We start from the raw sequence: 25,919 nt of genomic DNA, 5'->3' as shown, positions 1-25,919 counted from the left end.
CTGAGGAAGACAACAGGAAATGGGAGGAAATCTACCTGTAGGAACTTGACTCCTGTAAGAGTTTTCGTGGGAAAAAGGTGTTTCCACTGAAGCTTTATCACCAATCCTTGCTTCCACAACAACCCAAAATTGTCAAAATTCAATTGTCATTGGGACAGAAAGTGAGGTGAAATCTTCTAAACAGGGGCACAGACAGCAAAAGAAATGTTAACCCTTCCCTGTGCTATCCAAAAAACGTAAACATGTTTTGGCTGGAGCTACACTTGTACCTGTTCTGACTTACATACAAGTTCAACTTAACTGCTTGCCGACCGCACTATACAGCGTGGCTCGATAACTCTGGGAGGCCGTACATTGATGTAATCCCAGGATCGAGCTCCCGTGCTCACACCTGGGAATATCTGTGACCGTCGGGTCTGGAAATTTACCGGATCATGGTAAATGGCCGCTAACAGCAGCCGCTTACCTTGTGATCGTTCCGTCAAATGACGGAGCGATCACTTGTAAACAAACCAACGTCATATCCGGTTCATCTCTCCTCTCTCTGTACCGATTGGTACAGAGAGGGGAGAGATCAGATGCAGCAGCGCTGTGAGCTGGATGTGTAGTGCCCACAGCGCTGATATGTGACAATTCCTGCACTCATCCAGCCATGCTCAGCCATCCATCCCCATCAATATTCCATACTCATCTATCTATCTATGCTCATCCATCCATCCAATACTCATCCATCTATCCATGCTCAGCCATCCCCAGAGCCATAGCATCTACCCCCAGCCATACCCATACTTAGCCGTACCCGGGCATACTCAGCCATACCCAGAATACCCAGCCATACTCAGCCATACCCAGCTGTACTCAGCCATACCCAGCATACCCAGGCATACCCAGCCCTACTCAGCCATACCCAACCATACTCAGCCGTACCCAGCATAGTCAGCCCTACCCTGCAATACTCAGCCATACTCATTCATGCTCAGCCATCCCCATCCATGGCTCATCCATCCCCATTCATGCTCATCCATGCCACATCAGTTCTCATCCATGCTACATCCATGTCACTACAGTGCCTTACAAAAGTGTAATTGGTAGCCAAATTAGATTTGACATTTATGCCCCTAGAACACCCGACAGTGCTCCCTGTATGTTGGGCCTCTGTATGGGGCCAGGCGAGGTAAAAGTCTAACACATGTGGTATTGCCATACTAGGAGGAGTAGGAGAATCTATTTTGGGGTGTAATTTTTGGTATGTACATGCTATGTATTAGAAATATTATATATATATGGACAACTTTGTGTAAAAAAAAAAAAAGTTTTCATTTTCTTTACACATTTTCCAAAAACTTGTAGCTCGCTCATCCCCACCCCTTTCCTGACCGGCCGGGTTGCGTGCTCGGATAAGGGTCTTATATGGACCTTGGGGGGGAGGGACCCCCACGCCGTTTTTTTGGCGTAGGGCTTTCCCTTTAAGTCCATACCAGGTGACGGGGGACAGCATAGTGTCAATCTCGCGGCCGAAGGCGGCGACATTGACTTCCTTCGCTAGTCCCGGCTACCTGGAGCCGCGTCAAAATGAATGGACTTTCCTCCGTGTGTGGGCAAGTCCGTTCATTTCAAAAGTACAGCGGACTAGGTCCGCCGGAAATGTCCGGTTGTGTGTGGACAGGTCCGCTCGTTCGAAAAGTCCGGTGGACTTTCCGGCGGTTTGTCGCTAAGTCCGCCAGATAGTCTGATAGTCTGATCGTGTGTACGCAGCATAAGAGGTAGTCAAGAAAATAAATGTGTAATTCATGCTCCAAGAACGCCTGCTGGTGCTCCCTGCATGTTGGGCCTCTGTATGTGGCCACGCTGTGTAAAAGTCTCACATGTGTGATATCGCCGTACTCAGGAGGAGTAGCAGAATGTGTTTTGGGGTGTAATATGTGCTATGCATATGCTCTGTGTGAGAAATAACATGCTAATATAAAAATTTTGTGGAATATAAATCTTGATTTAGCAAAGAATTGTGGGGAAAAATTACAACTTCAAGAAACTCACCATGTCTCTTACTAAATACCCTGGAATGTCTACTTTCCAAAAAGGGGTCATTTGTACTTTCCTGGCTTGTTCGAGTCTCAAGAAATGAGATAGGCCATCAGTACATCAGGTGTGATCAATTTTCAGAGATTGGCACCATAGCTTGTGGACTTTAATGCCCCGTACACACGATACGAAAATCGTACGGAAAATACCGCTTTCGATGCGATCGTACGATAATCGGATCGTTAGTACAGAGCTTTCGAGAGCCGATTCGAACAGTACATCCGATATTATTCTATCGGACGTGCACGGAAATTTTTTTCGTACGATGCCAGATCGTACGATTTTCGTGTAATCAGTACAGCTATCGTTCGAAAATGCAATACAAATGCATTACAACACATGACATCACGTACGAATTTTTTTTATGTCGTGCGGGAATTTTCGTGACTTTAGTAAACTCATCAGATTCGATCTGAGATTAGCATGCAATAAAAAACGGACGTTCATTCGTCCGATAATCTCATCGTGTGTATGGGGCATAACTTTCACAAAGACCAAATAATATATACCAATTTAGGTTATTTTTACCAAAGATATGTAACAGTATAAATTTTGGCCAAAATTTATGAAGAAAAATTACTAATTTGCAAAATTCAGAAACAAAGAAAAATTCTTTTTTTTACAGAATGTTTAGTCTTTTTTTTTATAGCGCAAAAAATAAAAAACCCAGCGGTGATTAAATACCACCTAAAGAAAGCTCTATTTGTGTAAAAAAAAGGACAAAAATTTTATATAGGTACAGTGTTGCATGACTGAGTAATTGTCATTCAAAATGTGAGAGTACCAAAAACTGAAAATTGGTCTGGTTAGGAAGGCCCAGTGGGTAAGTGGTTAAGAACAAACCTACAGACCCTATCTTGTTTGAAACCCAGGGACTGCCTTTATAAGCAATGACTGACTTTAGACAACATAATTCTTTAGTGGATTTATATTGATGCGTGTTTCTTTTTGTCCAGTTAGCTTGCACCTACCTTTCACAGGATACATCTGAGAGTTTCACTGAAAAACAATATATAACTGGTGTGAGAAGTTTTGTCTTTCAAAAGATTGCAACAGGTATGTAAAATGTCTGTTTACAGCAATGTAACAAAAATCAAAACCTTGTTTATGGAAGAAGACCCATGGTATTTGGGGATGTGAAAAAGAAATGTATATTATTTTCCTGGCCATACCTCACATGGGTTAATGCCTCATCTGGCGCTCACAGAATCACCTCTTGCTAGCTAAATAAAAGACAGCCCCTTCCCCAATGAGATGTACTCTTTTTTTTTTTTTTTTTGGTCTGCTCCAGGCTACATGTGGATTGCAGTAGTAAGTACTTTGCTGCAAGGATACCCCCCCCCCCCTCCCCACCGCACCATCCCTCCATGTTCAGTCTCTTATGGAGTTGGAAGACCCAGAATGTTGGACGGTAAAGCCTCCTGAAACTGGGTATCCCTTGTGCCGTGTCACTGGCAATGTTACTTAGATAGCACAAATATTTTACAGGTGTGGTATTAGTAAGCTTTGCAATGTCAACATTGGCATTTTTCTTGTCTTGTATAGGCAGCGTTCCGCACTGCTCTCCTGGCTTTGTCTTCAGTCTGAGAGCAGCGGTGGATGATATCACAGAGGACAGGGAGATGGGCGATGCGTGGTAGTGATCGCCAGTCACCAAGCAGCAGCTTAAACAGTCTTAGAGCCGGCAGAGGAATTGGTTTCTTTCCTCTCTCTGCAGTCCTGACAGTTTTCTCTTGTGTGTTAAAGACTTGTTTCTGTTTGCTCCCCTGCTGTGCTGTGTGTTCCTGGGGGTTAGACAGTCTGACTGTTTTTTGTCTCAGATTCTGTGTCTCCTCTATCTACCTCTGGAAGGCTGTCTGGACTCATCTGCTGCTGCTTCTGAAGTAAGTGGATGAAAGCAGATGGACCTTAAAGAGACAAGGTACATGTTTTTTCTTGGTGACAGAATTATGTGTTTTTTCCATATTTTTTTGCAGATATGAGCTCACCACACCTGTCAGTGGCACAGAAGACTAGCAAAGGTACAAGGGGGCGGCGTTGGGCATATCTTCAAAAGAGTGTTCAAGGAATGCAGAGTATAGTGTTTTGCATTATTGTAGGAGCAGAAGCCCTAAAAGCAAATACTCCAGAAAACATAAGACTCTCCACTGGTCATCCCCTGACCAGGACAATCTGCATTCCTCACATGGGTGGCTTCCAGGCTCCTCAAGCAGTGCAGGTGGCTCACATGCATTTAAATCAGTGCAATAGGAAATTCCTTGCACAGCCCTGTGACAGGAAGTCAATCGGCATGGATTGCCTCAAATGACAACGGATAAGGAAACAGATGCACAAATTTCAAAACCTAGAGGCTGTAGCGGAAAGTATGCTGCAAATATCCATGTCACATGCAAGGCGCAAGCCCAACCATTGCAAATGCACACAGATATTTCCAAATGTGAAAAGGAAGGGCCTTCTTTTCCCATAACGACAGAGTTAAAAACTCATTGATGAAGAATGAGAGAGATCTGATAAGAAGACCAATTTACAATAAAAATCTCCAAGCTTTATCCAATGAAGCTGGCTAATGCATGTTTAAGCAATGCACTTCCAGGAGTGAATGGGGCCTGCCAGCGTCAGGCTCTCCCTGTCAGCACAAAACGAGGAATGCCATTTACCGGCACTTTCTGGTTCATGCAATGATCAGCTGTGAATGGTCACAGCTGATCACGTGGTAAGGAGCCTCCGTCAGAGGCTCCATACCACAATCAGAGATGCAGTGTGTCAGACTGACACACAGCACTTCAGGTCACCGCGCTGCATGCCAGCATGTTATCCTGCTGGACGTCATATGATGCCCAGTCAGGATAACTGAACCACTGGGAAGTGGTTAAGCTTTGAAGGATCTTGGAGTAGTTTTCATGCTCAAATATGTCAAGTGGTTTTCAAAAATGGCAAAATGTAAATCTGCGTATGAAGAGTCATGGAGACAGCATTTATGTCAGCAAGGGATTGCATTGTCCCTATTTTTGTTCCAATAGTTTTTATTACATTTTCAAAATGGCATACCAAACATTATACTCAGATATTCATCAGAAGATTGTTGAACAAGGATGCAATATACAATATGATCAGTGGCCCTTATCAAATACATATTAACAAAAAATAGTAAGAAAGGTTATATGTCCCCTGTCCCCTGATAGCATCCTACAAAACCATATACTCCCCCCTCCCCCTCCCCTCCCTCCATCATTTTGGTATAACCAAAGCAACATCTAAAAAAGTGAGGGAAAAGTGAGGGAACGGAGAAAGGGGGGGGGGGGAAGGAAATTAAGAAATGAAGAATTAGATACTGTATTTTTCGGCGTATAACACGCACCCCAAGTTTAGGAGGGAATTTAAAAGAAAAAAACTTTTAAGAGGGAAGTTTAAGAAAAAAAACTTGCATTTAAATGCCCATCAATGCAGCCTTGTCAGTGTCATTTGCAGCCTTGTCAGTGTCATTTGCAGCCTTGTCAGTGTCATTTGCAGCCTTGTCAGTCATTTGCAGCCTTGCATTGCAGCCTTGCATTGCAGCCTTGCATTGCAGCCTTGCATTGCAGCCTTGCATTGCAGCCTTCTTCCATTGCAGTCTTGCATTGCAGCCTTGCAGGCTTGTCTCCTTGCCATTTTAAAAATGGCGCCGCCGAGATACATAGCGGATGTCCTGCGTATCTTGGCGGCGCTCGTTCTCAGCCGCTTTCCGAAAGCCGCCAAAAAGGCCGAATGTGGCCGAAAATAGCAGAGAACGGCCGAAAATAGCCGAGAACGGCCGAAAATACCTGAAAGCCGAGAAGGTTAGGAATGGCGGGGGATCGGCGTATAACACGCACATCCCCGATTTCCCCCTGTTTTTAGGGGGAAAAAAGTGCGTGTTATACGCCAATAAATACAGTAGATTAGAACACCGGCCCCTTATACCAAATAACCCAGCATTCAGGGATCTTGGAGATAAGCAATCCAGGGATTCCACACCTTCTCAAACCTAGCTTGCTTATCTCGTCTTATACTGACCAGTTTTTCATTGATCCTAATCCAGGACACCTTGTGTTTCACCAAGGTAATGTTGATTACAGGCGATTTCCATGCACGTGCTATAATTCATTTTAGCCGCTAGTAGAATGAAAAATATGAAAGATTGTAGATCTGGGGATCTCCTCTGACAGGTTAGTAAACAACCCCATTTTAGCTTCTCTAGGTATATTTTGTCCTGTCACTGAGTAGATCAGATTGAATATTCTGATCCAAAAACATCGGACCTTCGAACAAGACCATCGGACGTGATACATATCTGCTTCCTGTCCGCCACCCTGAAAGCAAACTGGTGAAGTTCCAGGGTGTAGTTTTGCTAGCCTTGTAGGAACAAGGTACCAACACACTAAAACCTTATAGTTTGCCTCTACCAATGAGGTGTTGAGTATGCCTTTGTGCACCATAGTTGACCATTTTGTCTCCATCCACTATTTCTTCTAGGTCTGATTCCCAAGCTGTTTGGTAGGAAGGTTTGTTACCCTGATTATTTTTTAGAGATTCAGGTCCTTGTATACAACGGTTTTCAAAAAGGATCCTAGTGGTTATATCCACCTGGTCTTTCAACAAGGTTCTCATGAAATGGATAATTTTTAAGGTTTCCTTAAAATAGTTAAGTCATCTTATCTATAAAAAGTGAGCAATTTTGTAAAGACCCTTTTTGATCCACCACGTGAATTAGGTGATCTGTTGGCCTGGTAGGAAGTGAGGGTTATTGAAAAGTGGGGCTGCTGGCAGATGGGGGGATTTTAATGGGTGTAGCTTGCATGTTGTGTCCCACAGACGCAAAGAGTGGGATAAAGACGGGCTCAACACCGCCCAACGCTCCTTCGCAGGGAGCCACATTAGAAGATCCAATGGAATGGTCGGAATTGCTTGCGCCTCTAATTGGACCCAGTCGGGTCTGTATCCTTCAGGAAAAATTTGGTATAATTGGACCAGTTGTGCCGCTTTATAGTATCACAAGAAATGTGGGACTCCCAGCCCACCTCGCCATTAGGACCTGTATAGGGTAGAGCGGGCCACCCGGCAACTACCCTTATTCAAGATAAATTTATATATAAGAGATTTAAAATAATATAGTATGTGAGGGAGACTGTCATCTTGATGGCTGCTATTCTACCCATCCAGGAAAGATGATGGGTTTGCCAGGTCTGCAGACTACCCATCCAGGAAAGATCATGGGTTTGCCAGGTCTTCAGGTCACGTTCTGTAGCATTGTATAAATATATATAGTATAGTTTGCCCGAAATAGTGTAGCAATGTCAGAGGTCAATTTAACCCCAAGATGCGGTAGCTCCTGCGTACACCATTTAAAGGAGAAGGAATGCTGTATAGAATTTAAGACCCTATCTGGGATGTTTATATTGAGAGCTTCCAATTTTAGCTGATTTACCTTTAATCGAGTGACGGCTCCAAAGTCACATAGCAAGGCAAATAAATTGGGTAAGGTCGTGACAGGGTCCGATATGAACAGCAGCATGTCGTTGACAGATAAGCCACATTTATTCATTTTGCCACCGCTTCAATACCATGAGTACTGAGATTGGATCTAATAGCTATTGCCAATGTCTCAATAGCAATTACAAAGAGGAGGGGGGAAAGGACACCCCTGATTAGTTCCTCCCCGGATGGGCAAAGGGTCCAATGTATGACCATACCCAATAATGTTAGCCAACGGAGTTTATTAGAGTGAGGCCGCGTACACACGCGCGGACTGTTCGCCCAACCTTGTCCGCTGAACAGTGTTTGGGCGGACAGTCCGCTCGTGTGTGGGGCTTCAGCGGACAGTTTCAGCGGACAGTTGGACGAACAAGGTCTTACGGAAATTCCGAAAAACTGTCCGCTGAAACAAGGTTTCAGCGGACTGTTCGCTCGTGTGTAGGCTTGTTCGGCCAACTAAGTCTCGCGCATGCTCAGAAAGGATTTCCACGTCGGAAGGTTGCATTGCAGTGTATAGGACGTCGTATTTTTCGTCCCGTCGTACGTGCCGTTCACGTCATCGCGCACGGTTTCAGCAAACTGTTCGTCCGTCGTGTGTGGCCATGTCCGTCCATGCTAAGTTTGAGCGGACTGTTTGCCGAAACTGTTGGACGGACAAAGTTGGGCGAACAGTCCGCGCGTGTGTACGCGGCCTAAGAAATTTCGGTCCACAGTTCCATTTCCTTAGGATATGAAACAGAAAAGACCAGGATATAGAGTCAAAGGCCTTGTGCAGGTCCAGTGACAAGAGCATGTCCTGCCTATCAGCCGCACCATCCCAGTTAGATCGCAAGACAGAGATCAGATCTACCGCTCGTCTAATCTGATCTGCGGCTTGTCTCCCTGGTACAACCTTGTCAATGTGAATATATTGTGATAGGAAGTTATTAAATCAATTTACGTATAGTTTGGTCAGGAGTTTTAGGTCATTACTGATCAGGGATACTGGGCGGTAATTGGCTACATCAGTATGGTCCCTGTCTGACTTGGGTATTAAACATATATTCGCTTTGTTAGAGTCTGAGACAAAGTCCACGCCGTTCTGTATTGCCATTAAGAACTGGAGGTGATGGGGTGCTAACTGAGGTGCAAATTTCCTGTAAGATGCCATGGAAAGGCCATCTGGCCCCGAGTCTTAGAGGTCGTAGCTTATTTGATCACCTCTAATGCCCTGTACACACGGTCGGACATTCCGACTACAAAATCCGTCGGATTTTTTCCGATGGATTTTGGTCCAAACTTGTCTTGCATACACATGGTCACACAAAGTTGTTGGAAAATCTGATCGTTCAGAACGAGGTGTAATAGAACAGGTACGATGGGACTATAAAAAGGGCAGTAGCTAATAGCTTTCATCTTGTAATTTATTCTGAGCATGCGTTACACTTATTCCATCGGAATTGTCTACACACGATCGGAATTTAAACAATCGGATTTTTCTGAAAATTTTAGATCCTGCTCTCAAACTTTGTGTGTCAGAAATTCAGATGGAAAAAGTCTGATGGAGCCCACACACAATCGGATTTTCTGACGAAAAGATCGGGTTGGCACATTTTCCGTTGAAAAGTCTGACCGTGTGTACAGGGCATAATACTTCTGCTATAGTGACCTCCTTCTCCAAAATCTCCCAATGGGAATCTGAGAGAAAAGGGCCCATTGGGATATTTTACAGCGGCCATTCCAGTGTTGCCTTGGGCCAGGTGGCACATGGGGGCTTTTCAATTTGCCTTCCTCAGTCAATAGGATGGGCTGCCTATGGATCAGAAAATCTTTATGCCTGCACAAATTAGCAAGAAATGGAGTTTTGGACACCAGTGTGGTGCCCCTTTTGTGGTGTGCCTCTCAGCCCAGGAGATGGAATAATTCTGATGTTGGATGCCAGTCTGCCTCCCGTCTGAAGAGACAAGTGCAAGGCCTTTGGAGTCTAGTGGAATGCAGATGCTCTGACTGACTTAAATGTAAGGCAGTTTTTTTCTAGCATTGCAAGCCTTTCATGATCTTTCTTCAAGGGGCCCGAGTGAAGTTGATGATTGACAACAAGACAGCAGTAGCTTACATTGCCCACCAAGGGGGCACCAAGTGTCTTTTCCTGTTACTTTTCATAACATAAACTTCTTGCTGGATGGAGAGCTACTTACAGGCAGTTAAAGGCAATCTGCTTACTGGGAAAGCAGGATCCATTAACGGATCAGTTAGGCAAATTATTTTCCAATAATAAGTATCTCAACTAGTATTGGCTCTATGGTACATTCCAGTGGTAGTTCTCATAGAGAGTCCACTGAACACACAGATTCCGGTATTTGTAACAATGTACAAAAGGTGAAGTGATAGAAGATGGATTCACAGTGCCATGGGTTTTTCCATTGGTGTTTTGTCTTCCTCCAGTGTCCTTGATTATGAAAATGTTTATGCCATACAAGTGTTTTCCACCTGCCAAGGAGGCCTTGGTTTTAATTGCTCCCCCAGATGTCATTCAGCACCACCAATCCTGTTTCTGGTCAAACAAGATCCTTTATGCTAACGTCAATGGGAGCACCCCAATCCAATGAGACTCTTAATAGCCTGGCTATTGCATCAGCCAGATTAGAGGTGCAGCCATTCTCATCCGAAGTGGTTCAGACCTTGGCGAAGACCACAAGACCATGAACGCTACATATGAGGATATGAAGGAAGGAAGTTCTGTTTTCTCAGCAAAGTTTTCTTTCCTTTGTTCCCAGCTCTAGACATTTTTACAATCGGTGCTTGAGGTTGGTCTGGCATACAACTCCATTGAACAAATGCTTCATGCAGGCCGTAATCCATATGTGACCACCAAGGAAATTCTTGGTCGCTTCATGGGACTTAGGCTTGGTTCTGAAAGCACTTGTACAGGCATTCTTTGCTCCAATAGCTTAATTTCCATTGTGGGTTCTAGTGGTAAAACTAGCTCCTCTGACAGCAATTGCTTCAGACAGAAGGATGTTGAAGGTCGCAGCACTTTTCTGCAAAGATCCCTTCTGTGTCTTTTTACCAGAAATAGTGATACTACTTCCATCTCCAAGTGGTATCCAGTTTCCAGGAAAATCTGGGGGCAGTCCCTCCCAAGCATTCACATGGTGTCACTGAGTAAACAGCAGGAAGACTTCAAGTCCTTACACAAGTTGGTAACCATGTACATGCAAAGTTCAGACGTGAGGAAAGCGTACAATCCTTTTCATTTCAGGTTCTTGAGTTATCTTCTATTGGTTCACCAAGGTGATTAGATTGGCATGCAGGAAGTGGGCCTTTCTGCTCAGAAACAGGGGCAAGCTCCTTCAACCTGGGGGTGGCAGCCTTTGGGATAGTTATGCCGGGATGTCAGTGAAGGGTATATGAGAGATGGCTATTCCTTCATTCAACTTTACAAGCTAGGCTTGCAGTCGGCAAGTTCTGCAAAGTTTGGGATGAGACATATATAAATTATTTTTGTCTTTGGCAGCTTTTCTGCGATTGTCAATGTTTCTTTTCATGTGTTCTCTCCCGCCCATTTACTTAGCTAGTTAAATCCCATTGTGTGTTAAAGTGAGGTATCGTCAGAACTATGGAAAATTGTTATCAAATACTTACCGTCATTTTCCTTTCCTGGCCTGTCCTCACATCAGCACAGGACTCAATCCCAGGTGGCCTGTCGCAGGCTAGATTATCGAACACATCAGCGGGGGAGGGGCTCTTTTTTAGCTAGGAAGAGGTGGTCACGTGGGTGCCAGATGAGGCGTTAACCCATTGTGTGCTAACGTGAAGACAGGCCAGGAAAGGAAAATTACGGTAAGTATTTGATAACAATTTTCCCTAATATTGTATTTTGTTTTAATAACGTATCTCCTGAACGTTATTTGTGTTTTGAGTGACCCTGCCAGTGTAGTCAACAGGGAGGCAGTGTAAATAAAGATACAATTTGCATCTATAACATATGCATGTGAACTGTGGTGTCTTACTGACAAACCTGGTAGATCTGTAGCTACTGTATGTATGTTACATTTTATAAAAAAAAAACAAATATGGCTGTTTAACCACTTGCTGATCGCTGTCGGCATATATACGTCGGCAGAATGGCATGGCTGGGCAAAGTAACGTACCCGTTACACCTTTTGCAATAAATCTTTGTATATAGAGAGCACTAGATTATCTCCTTTTTTATATATATATATATATATATATATATATATGTGTGTGTATATATATATATATATATATATATGTATATATATATATATATATATATATATATATGTATATGTGCTATGTGACCATCGACCGGATCACTTATGATCGGTTCCCCAGGTGTGGGACAAATGCTGTGTGACCTATACAGGTTGAGTATATGAGACGAGAGGCTGCAGTATCTGATGTGGATGGGCTGAAATAACCTCTTTATTACCGTTTTTTCAAGATTGCACCTAGGAGGTTCTTCTTATTCCTATTTACATGACTGGTTCCTTCATTAAGCAGATGATTTTATGTACTTTAATATGATTGCTCTCAAAGCACCCCCGACACCATCCTCACAGAGTCTGACCCTTCTCAGCCTCCATCTCAATGTGTGCTTTGAGGCTCCTATTACCACAGTAACAGTACCACAGTAACCACCAATGTAAAGAGATATTTACACTGATCACTAATGTAAGGGGAACATTCACACTGGCCACTAGTGTGAATGAAAGGATTGTATACCAAGAACCAATGTAATCAGAAGATTTACACTGACCACCATTGTAACTGTAACATTTAGCCTGCGTTCACATTTCTGTGTGTAGGGAACGCATGCAAAATTGCTTTCCTGACACCACAGAAACATGCTGTCCTTTAGCAGATACACAGCAGTGTCATAAATTGTTAATGGCACCCTCACGCATCTGCTGACATGTGCTGTGCAACCGTGGGATTTTTGAAAAAGGGTTAGGGACTTTCTTCCATATTTGTAGCGCATAGAGCAGCCCATTGAAATGAATGGACAACTCTACAGGCGACCTACATCTTTATCTACCCTGTCAGTACACCATTGCAACCCAAAACCCATGCTACACTCTGCACCCCAAACCTCCCCTTTCCTCTCCACTCCACCCCCCCCCCCCCTTTAACGCTACCTGCCTCCTCTGCTCATCTTTGCACCCACCCACCTGCACTCCACTCCACCCCCACCTTTGCTACCTTGCCTACTTCTGCAGGGGGGCATGATATACATATGAATGCCGCCTATATTTACATATCAATTCCGCCGATCCACCACTATTTACATATGAATGCAGCTGCTATTTGCATAGCAATCCCGGTTATTTACATGTAAACACATGGTCTGCAGGTGAGTAATCTGTACACAACAATAGGGCACAGCTGAGCAGCATTAGTAGCAGCACTTCACATTGAGATATCGGGACACAGTATGGGACTAAAACCTCAAGGGACAAGGAAATTTAAACCAGGATAGTTGGCAAATATGAGGCAGCAGCTTTGGCCCCCACAACAATGACAGGGCCCAGGGCAGCTGCCCCTTTTGCCCTGCCTTAAAGATGGCCCTGAACTGCATATAACTCAGTTTTACAAGGGATTGTTTCTTACCTGACTGATGCAGTACATACTGCCCTACTCTGCATTTAGAGGATCGCCCAGCTGTTCTAGGCCTAGGTTCTTTTAGAGGTCCTACACCTGCAAAGTTTCCTGCTGCACCCAGTATTTAGAGTCAAATATGTTTTTATTAAGTTTAACAGGGTGGAACATTACCAAACATATTACAGCTGCATGTTCAAAACAGTAGGTACGTATAGATCGTTCTGCATAGTAGGATGTAGTTTGGGTAGAAACCGATATGGTTTAGATAAAAATTTGCATGTTAATGTGGGTCGGTTTATACATGGGGTGTTGCAGGATATCTGGTGGAGAGTAAAAATAAAATCACCTGTTCTGAGACCTTATTGCGGAAGTCTGAGGAGGGAAAAGAGGAAGGAGATAGAAAGGGGGAGAAGTTGGGAGAAAGGGGAGTAAGGGGGGGTTAGGGGGGTGAGCAGATCCTGGTGCAGCACATCGAGGGGTCAGATTGAGTTAGTTCTGCACCCGGTATTAAAGTTATGACAACTGGAAACAACCTGTAGGATTTTTGGGCCCTCCTGAGAATGTGATGGCGCTCTTTTGCGTTGAAAGGTAAATAATTTCTAAGTGGTCTCTGCCCACTGCACACACTCCAGTAACCTACCCTTACAAGCATACAACCAACGAGGATGATGGTGTTCTCAGGAATTCTCCTGATAGACAGTTACAGATCTCAGTTTGAATTAGAAGGGGTGACTCTCCATCTTGTGTTTATGGTGACCTTGGTTTGTCAAACCGTATCACAATGGGTTCAGTATCTTACCAAAGACCCCTCCATCACAAGGCAAGCCATCATGTCATGGGGCATTTCGAACGAATGTCTGAAGCCTTGCACTTTACTTGTGATGGCCTCTTGTGTCTCACATGGGGATGATGTCTGTTTATATAAATACAGCAAATTGGTTACATGTCTAGGATGCTATCATTAGCGATGCCACTGGTTTGTTGGAGTGTGCTCCTGCCGCAGTGAAATAGGTCTGTTAATGAGGCATAGGAACCCCACCTTTCTTCTTCATCTACTGCAGTAGTACCTCAATCAGAACCTATACCCCACTCAAAATAAAATCCAAAAATGATCCTGTGCAAATAAGATGTGTATAAATAAATGATAAATCTAGAAAGTGCACGGCCGTGACGTAATACCGGAAGTGACGTAAAACTGGCGGAAGACGCCAGGAAACCATTTTTCTTATGTGCTGTTTATATTTCTAGTCAATGTGAGAGTCTGATTGTTGTTTTAATAAATTGAACCATTCGTTTTTAAAACTACTACACTATTGGAGCCCTTTTCCTTCTCCTTATATTCTTATTGAGTGGCATACATTTGTGGAGGTCGCTGCCTGGTTCTCAATATTGTTGATACAGGGATGAATGGCCCCCTGGTGGTCCAGTGTGGATGTCCATGATCTTCAAGTTACTAATAATTGAAGACATCCCTGGTGGTAAAGGAGAGAACGGAGCCTATTTACTTTACTTGATGTGCTGTTTTATCAAGGAGTGGAGGTGAGAGTTCTGAGAGCCCATATCTTTCCATGCTATATTTATATTTTTTTACCTTCTGTTTCTCTGATGATAATTCATTTGAATACTTCTGGTGCTGTTGAAAACATCTTATTATATGGACTTATTAATGGTGCCTGCTTTGTAATTATTTATTATTTATTTATTTCGTTTTTTAATAGCACGTTGCACTTTCTAGTTTTATCATTTATTTATACACATCTTATTTTCGCAGAATCATTTTTGGATTTTATTTCGATTTTTGGTATTATGTGAATACTATTAGATCCAGCTGCATTTATTATCACCTTGTTTACAATTTGCACGTGTATATTTATTTATTGCTGCTAACACTTGTTTAGTGTGTGTTGATTTTTTAGCACCTTTTTCAAGCACTTGTTTACTTATTTATTTTTTCTTATATGAGATTTATTACTATTTATATCATACTCGTAGTTTTCACTTTTAGGTAGTAACCTGAAGGCCTTTCTATAATATACCCCACTCAAGCTGTAGGTTTAAAATCCAGAGGTCATCTATCCCCACTGCTCAGCCTCCTGCATAAATGTGTATCTCAACTTCTGCAAGTCGAGTGCTGTTTGTTTATCCTGCTTGGTCTTTTGTTAGACTGCCTCCTCAATATTTGGGTGCACAGTTCTCCCCTGTAGCCTCCATTTTAATACCTTGAATAAGGAATCTCCATCAGCTGCGCCTCCTCACCCTCCATGTATTACTGCACCTTATTGTGCATTTCCGCAGGTTTGTTTGGGCTCACTGCACCCTGGGACCTCTAATACTTAATAGAAGCCTGTCTTTAGGAATGGTATTCCACTCATACTCATATTTATCTTTGCAGTTCCCACAGGTAATTGCAACCCTTGTGTTGCTTGAATCTCCCGTCCCTCTTTTGAGTGACCTCTGGACTTACATGGCGACACCGATCAGTCCTTGTGGCCCCCTATCGTTGCAAGGGCTTAACTCCTCTGTGCTCTTTAGCAGTAATGGACCCTTCTAATAGAGTAGGCCAGTCTTTTAAATCCACCCCATTGCCCTTTTCTTGCATCCCCATTGTGGAATGTTTAGGAGATCTCTCTTGAAAAAGCCTTTTCTTATTTATTCTCACATTTGCCAAAGGTCACATTAGTACCCTGCTTCATATCCCCTCTAAGAGAGAATAATATAGGTACAGAGGCCTTTGTGGTATCTGATCACTGAGGGATAGGTCCTCTTTCTGCAGGGCGATCTTTGGTCTTTTGATGTAGGTTTGGGCCAGCAGCATTTATTTTACTACATTAGTTGTTGGTCTGTTTTTCTCCCATTCAGTGTTTATTCCACCTGTTCTTTGATGGGTGCATGTTTGGTCCTCCACTTGAGCTCATCGTTCCTTCAGATAGCAGTTTTGCCTAAGCTGTGATTACCTCTTCTGGCCTGAAGCACCTGGTTGATCCTTGGTAGCTTCCCATTGGTTGTGGCAATTTCCAAATGATCTGGTTCTTTTTTCAACAATCCTGGATTCAGGTGTAGATTCATTTAGATAATCTGTTGTAGACATACCTCCAAACTTGTCGGACCAGTCAGTGGCTGTTGCCCGCCCCTCAGTTAGATTGCTTTTTTGACATCCCAACTGTTTAGGAATTTCTGTATCCCTCAATTGTCAAAAACAAAAATACATTTTTGATACTTACCCTAAAAAGGAGACATGATGGTGGAAATGGGGGATTGTACAGGGGCTGGCTTCAATGTTTTTTTTTTGCCAGTGTCCCAGCCTCCTGTAGACAGCAGTATAACTTTACTGTTCAAAAATTCCTAAATTCTTGTGCCTCTCAATGAGCTTCAAGAAAAAGATTTATGGTAAATACAAAAATCTTATTTTCTTGCTCTTTTTGTATCCTATTACATGCAATACATGAATGATTATTATTTTGCAAAGCGTTCAACAACATACTTCTCAGCCATTTCCTAAATATGTAATCTATTTTATACCATTTCCAACAGTTTATTTTGTGTCTTCACAGGAACCAGCAGATGTTATGAATCTTTGTCTTCTGATATGTTGAAGAACTCACTGGCATCTTTTGTGAAGCTAGGTGTTGTGGATGCCAGTAAATCGTAAGAGCAATACTCTACATCTAATATAACATAATGCAGGTGTGGGTTGTTGAAAAGAAAAGTAGTGAAGAATATACAGCATATATATAGGATTCACTTTAGGGATTTATACTTAGTGCATTACAATTCTACTCTACTAGCTCAAGATTTTGTGTAAGAATATTTTCCTTATGTTTTTAGTACAGTGCCTTCCATCTTTTTTATCGTGCTGTGATGTCAGTTAGCCAGTTTATTGCTAGGATGATATTTTATGTCCAGTGCCAAATACACATTTATTGGTTTAATAACAGTAACTATTTATACAATTTACTCAGATTAATTATAGAAGAAAAGTAATAAGGAAAGGAATTACTTTCTAAAAAAAGGCTTATCAAGTGCACAATCCTTCAAATATACTATCCAAATTACCCACTTTGCAAAAAAATTCTGAATTGAATTCCTAAATGTTGATAAGAAGCAGTATACACTTCTCCACCTGCCCAGGATTTCTGGCCCTTTGAGGATATGAATTATGAAACTAAGGCTATTAACTCAGATGCAGAAAAATAATCTCTCATATACGTCTATCTTAAGAGTATGCATTCCTATCTAAATGGCAGTCATAGGGGGTTATTTACAAAAGGCAAATCCACTTTGCACTGCAAGCGCTCTTGGAAGTGCAGTTGCTCTAAATCTAAGGGGTAGATCTGAAATGAGGGGAAGCTCTGCTGATTTTATCATCCAATCATGTGCAAGCTAAAATGCTGTTTTTTATTTTCCTTGTGTGTCCCCCTTGGTTCTACAGCGACATTACTTCCAAGTGCACTTGCATTGCAAATAGGATTTTCCTTTAGTAAATACCCCCCATAGAAATCCACGGGTCAACTGCTGTTCTAGTTTTATATTTATGGTGTTGGAAAAAAAGCATCAAGCCTCTGTTCTACTTCCTAAATGTGTACCCCAAAGAGAATTGTGGCAATACTAGCAAAAGCAAAGAAAATTTTCTTTCTGCTTTCCCACAATGCAACATTACTAATTTCTTAGATCAGTTTTGCCCATGTTCCAACTTAATAAATATAGCAAATTATTTTTGTGTATGCAATCTCTTTTTAAAAATTCACATACATTTTTTTTATTGCTAATTCTGTTGACAGATTATATTGTATCTGGTAAAATGTATGCTCTACAAGGTACAGTGAAAGACCTCTTGTCATTTGAACGGTCATGAGTTTAAAGTTTGTGTGACAAGTTTTGCATTATTTGTTAAAGCTACACTCCATATAACCAGTGTAGCTTGCTTTGCACACTACCTCTATTCCATTCATATGTTCATCTGTACACGCTACTTTTATATCTGTCCACTAACAAGTGTGTATACTGCCTTCATACCGGTCCACTGGTTAGTTTGCACATCGCCCTCATATCTGTCTTGTGTGCACGCTACCTTTTATACCTGTCCTCTATCAAATGTGTAAATCAATGAAACATTCATCACATGGAAAATTCTTGTGCAATTAAACTAAAACGTTCAAAAGAGAAAAATATGAAAGGCTGCGATTGTTATCTCCTAGAAAAGCTTGTTCCTGGGTTGTTATGCTGACACTCTGGCTTCATTACTTACATAATATTCTCAGCCTACAGTAAACTATATTATTTTTTTGTCAAGTTATAGTGTGTTTGTTTTCTAGGTCAAGTGGAACAAACTATATTGCACACAGGAAGACTGCAAAGGATATGGTGCCAATACTAGGTAAGGTGGTGAATGCTTTGATCATGTCAGCCTATGGTTTTGCCACATGATGGATTATGACATACTGTATGTTATTGCATTGTCTACTTATAGCCTTGTCAAGGAACTCCTACACAATTCCTAATTTACAAAAACTCAATCTTAGGACATTGTCTTATGATTTTTTTTTCTTCCTGTTTAAACAGGGCTGTTTTGTTAAATGTGTTTTTATAATGGCTTTTATTTCTACCATTTATAATGTATGCTTTCACATACTCCTTAAATACATCAGAACAATTTAATGGGTCCTAAAATTATAGCTTTTGTTTTCAAGACTTTATTTTTCACAATTCTTTCAAAGCTCAGAAAAAGAAGTACAGCATTAAGCTGAATACATCTTTTAATACTGATTCCATTATTCTTTTACTTTTATAGAAGTACATCAAGGAAAATTCCCAGCAGCCAGACTCTAAGGATCTCAGCCAAATTTCACATTCCATCTCCAGTGGTGGCCGCTTGACAAAAATATAATTTATTGAAACACAGAAGCCAGCTCTCAGCGTGCAGTCCATGGACAAGCTGCAATAACCATGACATTCAACAAATACCACTGTGAAATACTATATTAGATATCCTTCTGTTGAAAATGTACACCTCAGACTAGGCTGGAGAATTTAAATTCAGTAAATGTGTCTTACTATAGGCAATTGTATAAAATTAGAAACTTAAGGACCTGCTTATAAAGTAGTGAAGACAACTTTCAAACACTTTACTGGTGGTGAATCAAAACACCTGTGCCAGGAAGGTTATAAATATGCCCCTTATTGTAATTGGCTATATCGATATATTACTTTATAGGTTATGGTATTTTCCCCTTAATTTACACACTACTATAAAAGGAAATGCAATAGTGTGAATAACCTTTCAACTCTTTGAGCACCTAAGCTCTGCTCGTAGAATAGCAGTAAATGAACAGAAAGAATGCTGTATTCCACACCGGGTAAATTAGGGGCAGAAAGTGCCATTTTCTAGCTCAGGGTAGAATGTGAGAAAATGTGTTAATGTGCCATAATTAATGTTTTATGATTTCTGTGAAAATATAATTCCTAACTGGAAATCTAATATACATGGACCATTGTGCATTCCTAACCATTGTACAGTATACTGTTGTGCTTTTTTTAAAATCATATTTTAATTTAGTAAAAAAAGTTTTAAAAAAAATGTATATAATTTCCTACCAAAATGTTCTTTTTTATGTTTATTTTTTTTATATATTCTTTATTTTTATTTTTCACAAACATATTTTTTCACAAGTTAATCACTCATTATTTTACAAATCTTAAAGGAGGAGTCGTATAGTATATTACAGAACTACCGACTCCTTCACATTCTCTTCTTAAAAAATACATTTAAAAGAATACATCTCCTCCCTCCCTCCCTCCCCCACGGGCAAAAAAAAAAAAAAAAAAAAACGGACGGAGTTGTGCCCCCTATTCTCCGCCCGTGTCCTTCGTTCTCCTCCTCTTCTCCCTACTCCTATTTACTCAGACAAGACAGATCCCGCTCTCTATAAATGTCAGCCATTGTTGCCATTTCACTTGGATTGCACTCTCTGGCTCCAGGGTTTTATTGATCGAATCTTCAATCAGTCTACTCTGCTCCACCCTTTTCACCCACTCTAAAATTGTCGGCCCCTGGGGGTCTCCCCAATGCATTGGGATTACGGCTTTGGCTGCATTCAAGAGATAGGGAATGAGTGTTGCTTTATACTGTCTTACACCCATGTCTGTGTCGTGGAACAGGCAAGACCATGGACATTTCCTAATCCTCATTCCAGTTATCAAGTAGATATTTTCAATTATCTTATCCCAAAAGGGTCTTATTTTTGGGCAGTCCCACCAAATATGTTTAAACGTGCCTTGTTCTTTACATTCCCTCCAACACATCAAGTCCTCTCCTTTTCTTAATTTCTGCATTCTATTGGGAGTCATATACCACCTCGCTATTAGCTTATATGCCATTTCATATGTTCGTGAATCTTTCGCTAGTATGTATGTCATTTTTAATATTTTATTCCTTTGTTCGTCATTACTCAGAGTCCCCAGTTCCCTTTCCCATTTCCCTAAATATGTGGGTAATTCCCCTTCTCCCTCACCTCTTAATACTTTGTATACTTTAGATATCCTTTTCACTATGCTTTGTGGGTCCTTAAATAATTTTTCTAGTGGCCTTAAATCATTCATTCCTCGTAGGGGTTGTGGGAGCCCTTGTGTGAAATGTGCTAGTTGATTGTATCTCCATTTGTCTAAGGGTCTATTTCCCCATTGTTGAGTGATTTCCCTATATGTTAAGATCCTATCTCCAATCATCACCTCACCCAGTGTTACTTCTACTTTCTGTGCCCATCTGCTATAAAACATTCGCTCTTCCATTCCTGGTATAAAATATTTTGTGTCTAATAGTGACATTAAAGGGGAATTACATGTCCAGTTGTGTGACTTGTTTATTTTGTCCCATGTTCTCAGTGTGTGCCTTGTGATCATACTAGTGCCTATTCCTAGGTTCCTTACTTGGGATGGTATCCAAATCATTTTTGTTAAGTCTGTCCCGCTTAAACTTATTTCCAACTCTGCCCAGTTCTTCCCCTCTGAGTTGTGTATCCAATCTACTATCCTGGATAATATTATGGCTTCATAGTATTTTTTAAAATCTGGTAGACCCACTCCTCCCTTTTCCTTCTCCTTTACTAGGACCTTGTGAGCAATGCACGGTTTTTTGGGATACCATATAAATGCGAGAACAAGGGATTTTAATTTTCTAAAAAAACTGCTCGGGAGGACGATGGGGAGCATTTGGAATGTGTATAGTACCGTTGGCAGTATGAACATTTTTATTACGTTCACTCTGCCTATCCACGATATTCTTTTATGTTTCATATTTTCCATTTGGGATTTAATTTTATTGAGTAAGGGTATATAATTTGTTTCATACAGTTTCATTTTTTTTGCTGTCAGTTTAATCCCTAGGTAGCTCAATTCCCCTCCACTCCATTTAAAGGGTAGGCTTGAGGTTAGGTCTTTCTGAATTTCTTTGGATACATTCAGATTTAATATTTCTGATTTAGATAAGTTGATTTTAAAATTTGATATTCGACCGTATTGTTCTATTTCCTTCACTATCATTGGTATTGATACTCTGGGGTGCGTCACATATAAGAGCAGGTCGTCCGCAAATGCAGACACCTTATACTCTTTCCCTCTTACTGCTATTCCTCGTATGTCCTGATTGTCCCGAATTGCTGCCAATAATGGCTCCAGGGCAATCACAAAAAGGATCGGGGATAGAGGGCATCCCTGTCTCGTCCCGTTGAATAATTCAAAGGGGCGAGACAGGGAGCCGTTCACCTTAATCCTAGCTGTCGGTTTTTTATACAGCGCTTTTACCCTCTGCATCATTTTCTCGCCCAGCCCCAGGTGTTCCAGGGTCTCATTGATGAACTCCCAATCTGCTCTGTCAAATGCCTTCTCGGCATCCACCGACAAGAGCAGAGTGGGAGTCTCTCTTCTAGTTACTTCCTGTATCAACATTACTGACTTTAGGGCATTATCCCTTCCCTCTCGGCCCCTGACGAAACCCACTTGGTCGGTATGGATCCACCTGGGGAGGAGAGATTTGAATCGTTCCGCCAAAATTTTCGCGTAGGGCTTTACGTCTACATTCAGCAATGAGATCGGCCTATAACTTTCCATCGCTGCTGGATCCTTTCCTTCTTTTAAAATCAATGAGATGTGGGCAAGTAGGGCCTCTTCACGGAAGGTCCCCCCATCCCCCACCTCATTATAATAGTCGCAAAGCTTGGGTGCTAGAAAGTTTTTAAATTTTTTATAGTACACGATGGAATAGCCATCTGGCCCGGGGCTTCCCCCCATAGCTGTTTCCTTAATTGCCCTTTCCACTTCCATTACTGAGATAGGGTTCTCTAATTCCTGCAGATCCTCACTTGACACTTTTAAGTTTTTAAACTTCTCTAGGTAATCCCTGGTTATTTCTTTCCTTTTCTCCTTCCCCTCCCCTCTCTTACCTATGTTATATAATGCACTATAGTATGACTGGAAGTTCTCTGCAATATCCGATGTTGCGAATTTCATCTCCCCCTCCCTATCTCTGATCCTCGATATATAGGTCCTGTTCTTCTGTTCCTTTACTCTTCTGGCTAGCCATTTGCTTGATTTGTTGCCCCACAGATGTCTCTCCCTATTTATTCTATGGAAAGCAGTCCTCCTCTCTTGTTCTAAATATTCTTCTAATTCTCTTTTTTTTTTCTGTAGTTCCTGTGACTCCTGGAGCCCTCTGGGTCTGGAGGTTTGTTCTAATTCCTCAATCTCCTTATATAGCAGTCTCTTCGCCTTCTCCCTGTCTTTCTTTTTCCCTGCACCAATTCCAATCAGGATCCCCCTGATGACCGCCTTATGGGTCTCCCAAATAGTAGCCTTCGAGCACTCTCCTGTGTCATTCGTCATATAGAAGTCACTTAATTCCTACAGGACTTTTGCACTTACATCTTGTTCAAGGATGAGTGAATCATTTAATTTCCACGCGCTTCCTGTCCCCGTCTGACCTTGTATATCTAATTGGACACTTACAGGGGCATGATCTGACAGAGTAATTGACTTAATTTCTGTTTTTTTTAGGGCGGCTACCAATTGTTGTCCCACTAGGATATAATCTAATCTTGTAAAAGTTTTATGTACGGAGGAGAAGTGGGTATAGTCCCGCTCTTTCTGATGAGTAATCCTTCACCCATCATGTAGCTGAGCGTTATTAAGTGCTTTATTTATTTTCCTATACTGATGCTCTGCTCTCCATGAGCCACCCCCTGAGGAGTCCAGTTTAGGATCCAGGCACCAGTTTAAATCACCCGCCAAGATTACCATTCCTATTCTAAAATCTTCTAGTTTACTTAATATTCTCAACAGGAATTTCTCTTGGTTGCTGTTTGGTGCATACACGTTAACAATCGTACATTTCATATTTCCCAATTTGCCCTTTAAGAATAGGTATCTCCCCTCTGGGTCGGTCAGCCGGTCTTCAATCTCAAATCTTACTGATTTTTCAAAGCCGATCGCTACTCCTCTAGAGTGTACTGATGTGGAATCTCCATAGAACCACAATGGAAATTGATGAGATGATAAACTTATCCCGGAGCTACTAGTGATATACGTTTCTTGAAGGCATATAATTTTTCCCCCCATAAATTGGAGTTCTTTATTGATTTTGTACCTTTTTTCATTTGTATTTAATCCCCTTACATTATATGTTATTACGTTAATAAGAACCATTGGTATCTACTATTTCCTTGCTTCCCACGCACCGACCCAGAGTGGGTCCACCTCTTCCAGCGGACCAGGAGGACACGAAGGACAGATAAAAAAAAAAAAAAAAAAAAAAAAAAACATCCCACTCCTTCCCCTGCTCAACACCCCAAACCCCCATCCTCCCTCCCTCCCTCTCCCCCAACTCTACCACTGCAGGCGTTGGTAGGGGGTCTCTCCCCCCCAATGGATGTACATGAACCTGGCTCTGTCTCCCTGACAGTGTCTATACTTCATGTTTCTTTGGGGGTTCATACCTAGTAGTACCTACCCAATGACGACGATTCCCTCCTCCCCGCCTCCTCCCCTCCCTTCCCCCTGGATCCCTCGAGCCCTCAACTTTGCTGTCTCCTGTATCTGTTATCTTCCTCTCCCTCATTCCTCCCTTTAGCGCTCCTTCTCTGCCATCTTAGCTTTCTTTGGGGGGAGTGCGTATCTATCTCCTCCTGCCAACCAGGTAGCGGGGGGGGAGTGATCTCTAGGTTCTCGCAAAACCTTCTTAGGTCCTCTGGGAAGCGAAGTACCGCCAGGCGGCCGTCTCTTCGCCCCCGCAAACACGCTGGGAAACCCCACTGATAAGAGATGCCCGCAGCGGTCATAACTTCTGTTAGGGGTTTTAGGAGTCTTCTTCTCCTCAATGTTTCTGGAGCTAAGTCTGAGAATACTCGCAGATCTGTACCCTCAAAGGGAATCCCTGAAACTGCCCTCAATTTCTCCATTATTTGCCCCTTCTCCTCTACATAGTGGAACCTCACAATCACATCTCGTGTTGCTTCCTTGCTTACTCCTCCCCGATCTGCTATCCTGTGAACCCTGTCTAGTTTTATGTTCTCAGTTGGGTCTCTTTGTAATAGTGGGTTGAAGACCTGCTGCACTATTTTGCTCAGCTCTGCGGCGCCATATTTTTCAGGGATACCTTTAATGCGTACATTCTTCCTCCTGCTCCTATTCTCCTGATCTTCTAGTTTATAAAGGAGGGACCTATTTGTTCTCCGTAGATTCTGCACCTGTTCTGCTATCTCCTCTATTCTCAACTCCTGGTTATCCATTCTCTCTTCAACCTCCTCTACCCTTTCCAGCACTCTACCTATATCCGCCCGTATTCCCGCTATTTCTGTCTTTAAAGCCGTCTCCATTTTTGCAAACATTTCTCCCAACATCTCTTTTATTGGGGCGGGGTCAACTTGGGGATTGGGTCGCGGGGTCTCTTCCTCAGGGATGGATTCTCCCATTGCTCTCTCCCCCTCTTTCTCCACTTGGCCTCTGTGGGAGCTTTGGGTTATAGTACTTGTAATACTTGGGCTCGTTTCTTTCCTCCCCCCACTTCTAACCCCGTCTGCTTTTACACCTTTACCTTCTTCTCCTAACTTCTGTCTACTCGGCCCTGACCTCCTTCCTCCTCCCTGTTTTGGGCTTTCCTGCCCCTCCTCCAGCGTACTGGTGTTCGCATTATTACATGCCATGTATCTCTGTATCCCGCCAGGGCTGGATATCGGTGGGGCACTTTTACTTGATTTTGTCTTCCCCCTCATTTTCCCCCCTCCTTTGCTTACACACCTGTATACCGCAATATCGTTGTACACCTGCAATAATCTCAGAAGAAAAATACACAGATATATGTACAATATTCTTCCCCGTCAGCCTATATGGACTGACGGAGTTGGCCCTTGGGGGGATATCCAGACGCACCCTGAAGAGGCTTGATACCTCCCTACTCTTCTGAGGCAATAGGTTGGTAAAGGGTGCGCACGACAAAACCAGGAGAGAAGGAAGAGAGAATAAAAAATAAGATAAAAGATAAAGGAGGAAACTAGGGGGTGTTTTTATCCCCGTCAGAACTTAGTCATACACTGGGAAATATCACGTTGGTCAACCCACTACTAGGGGAGGTCAGTTTCTTACAGTCCTTTCAAAGGGGTCCTTCAGTCCCGAAAGTGGCTCTAATTTAGCGTCAGCCTGTGCTCCCCTTACTTCCTCAGGATATGCCAAAATGTCAGAGTTAACCTTCCGTGTGCCCA

General features: G+C 42.2%; 1 protein-coding gene across 1 annotated transcript in view; it reads left to right on the top strand.

The window, feature by feature from the left end:
* LOC143987449 (dihydroxyacetone phosphate acyltransferase-like) overlaps positions 1 to 19,772 on the top strand; it is a 135,474-nt gene extending 115,702 nt beyond the window's left edge. The window contains exons 13-17 of the mRNA XM_077486159.1: positions 3,039 to 3,138; positions 4,059 to 4,103; positions 16,728 to 16,821; positions 18,489 to 18,550; positions 18,965 to 19,772. Of these exons, the coding sequence (XP_077342285.1) occupies positions 3,039 to 3,138; positions 4,059 to 4,103; positions 16,728 to 16,821; positions 18,489 to 18,550; positions 18,965 to 19,002 (339 nt within the window). The 3' untranslated portion in view covers positions 19,003 to 19,772. The remainder of the gene's footprint in view (positions 1 to 3,038; positions 3,139 to 4,058; positions 4,104 to 16,727; positions 16,822 to 18,488; positions 18,551 to 18,964) is intronic.
* The last annotated feature ends 6,147 nt before the right edge of the window (positions 19,773 to 25,919 follow it).

This window comes from Lithobates pipiens, unplaced genomic scaffold (assembly GCF_037356315.1).
Source record: "Lithobates pipiens isolate NorthernLeopardFrog02 unplaced genomic scaffold, aLitPip1_a1.2 Scaffold_18, whole genome shotgun sequence".
In the NCBI taxonomy this organism is placed as follows: Eukaryota; Metazoa; Chordata; class Amphibia; order Anura; family Ranidae; genus Lithobates; species Lithobates pipiens.
Note: the sequence above shows the minus strand (reverse complement) of the source record. Positions and strands in the feature narration are given on the sequence as shown.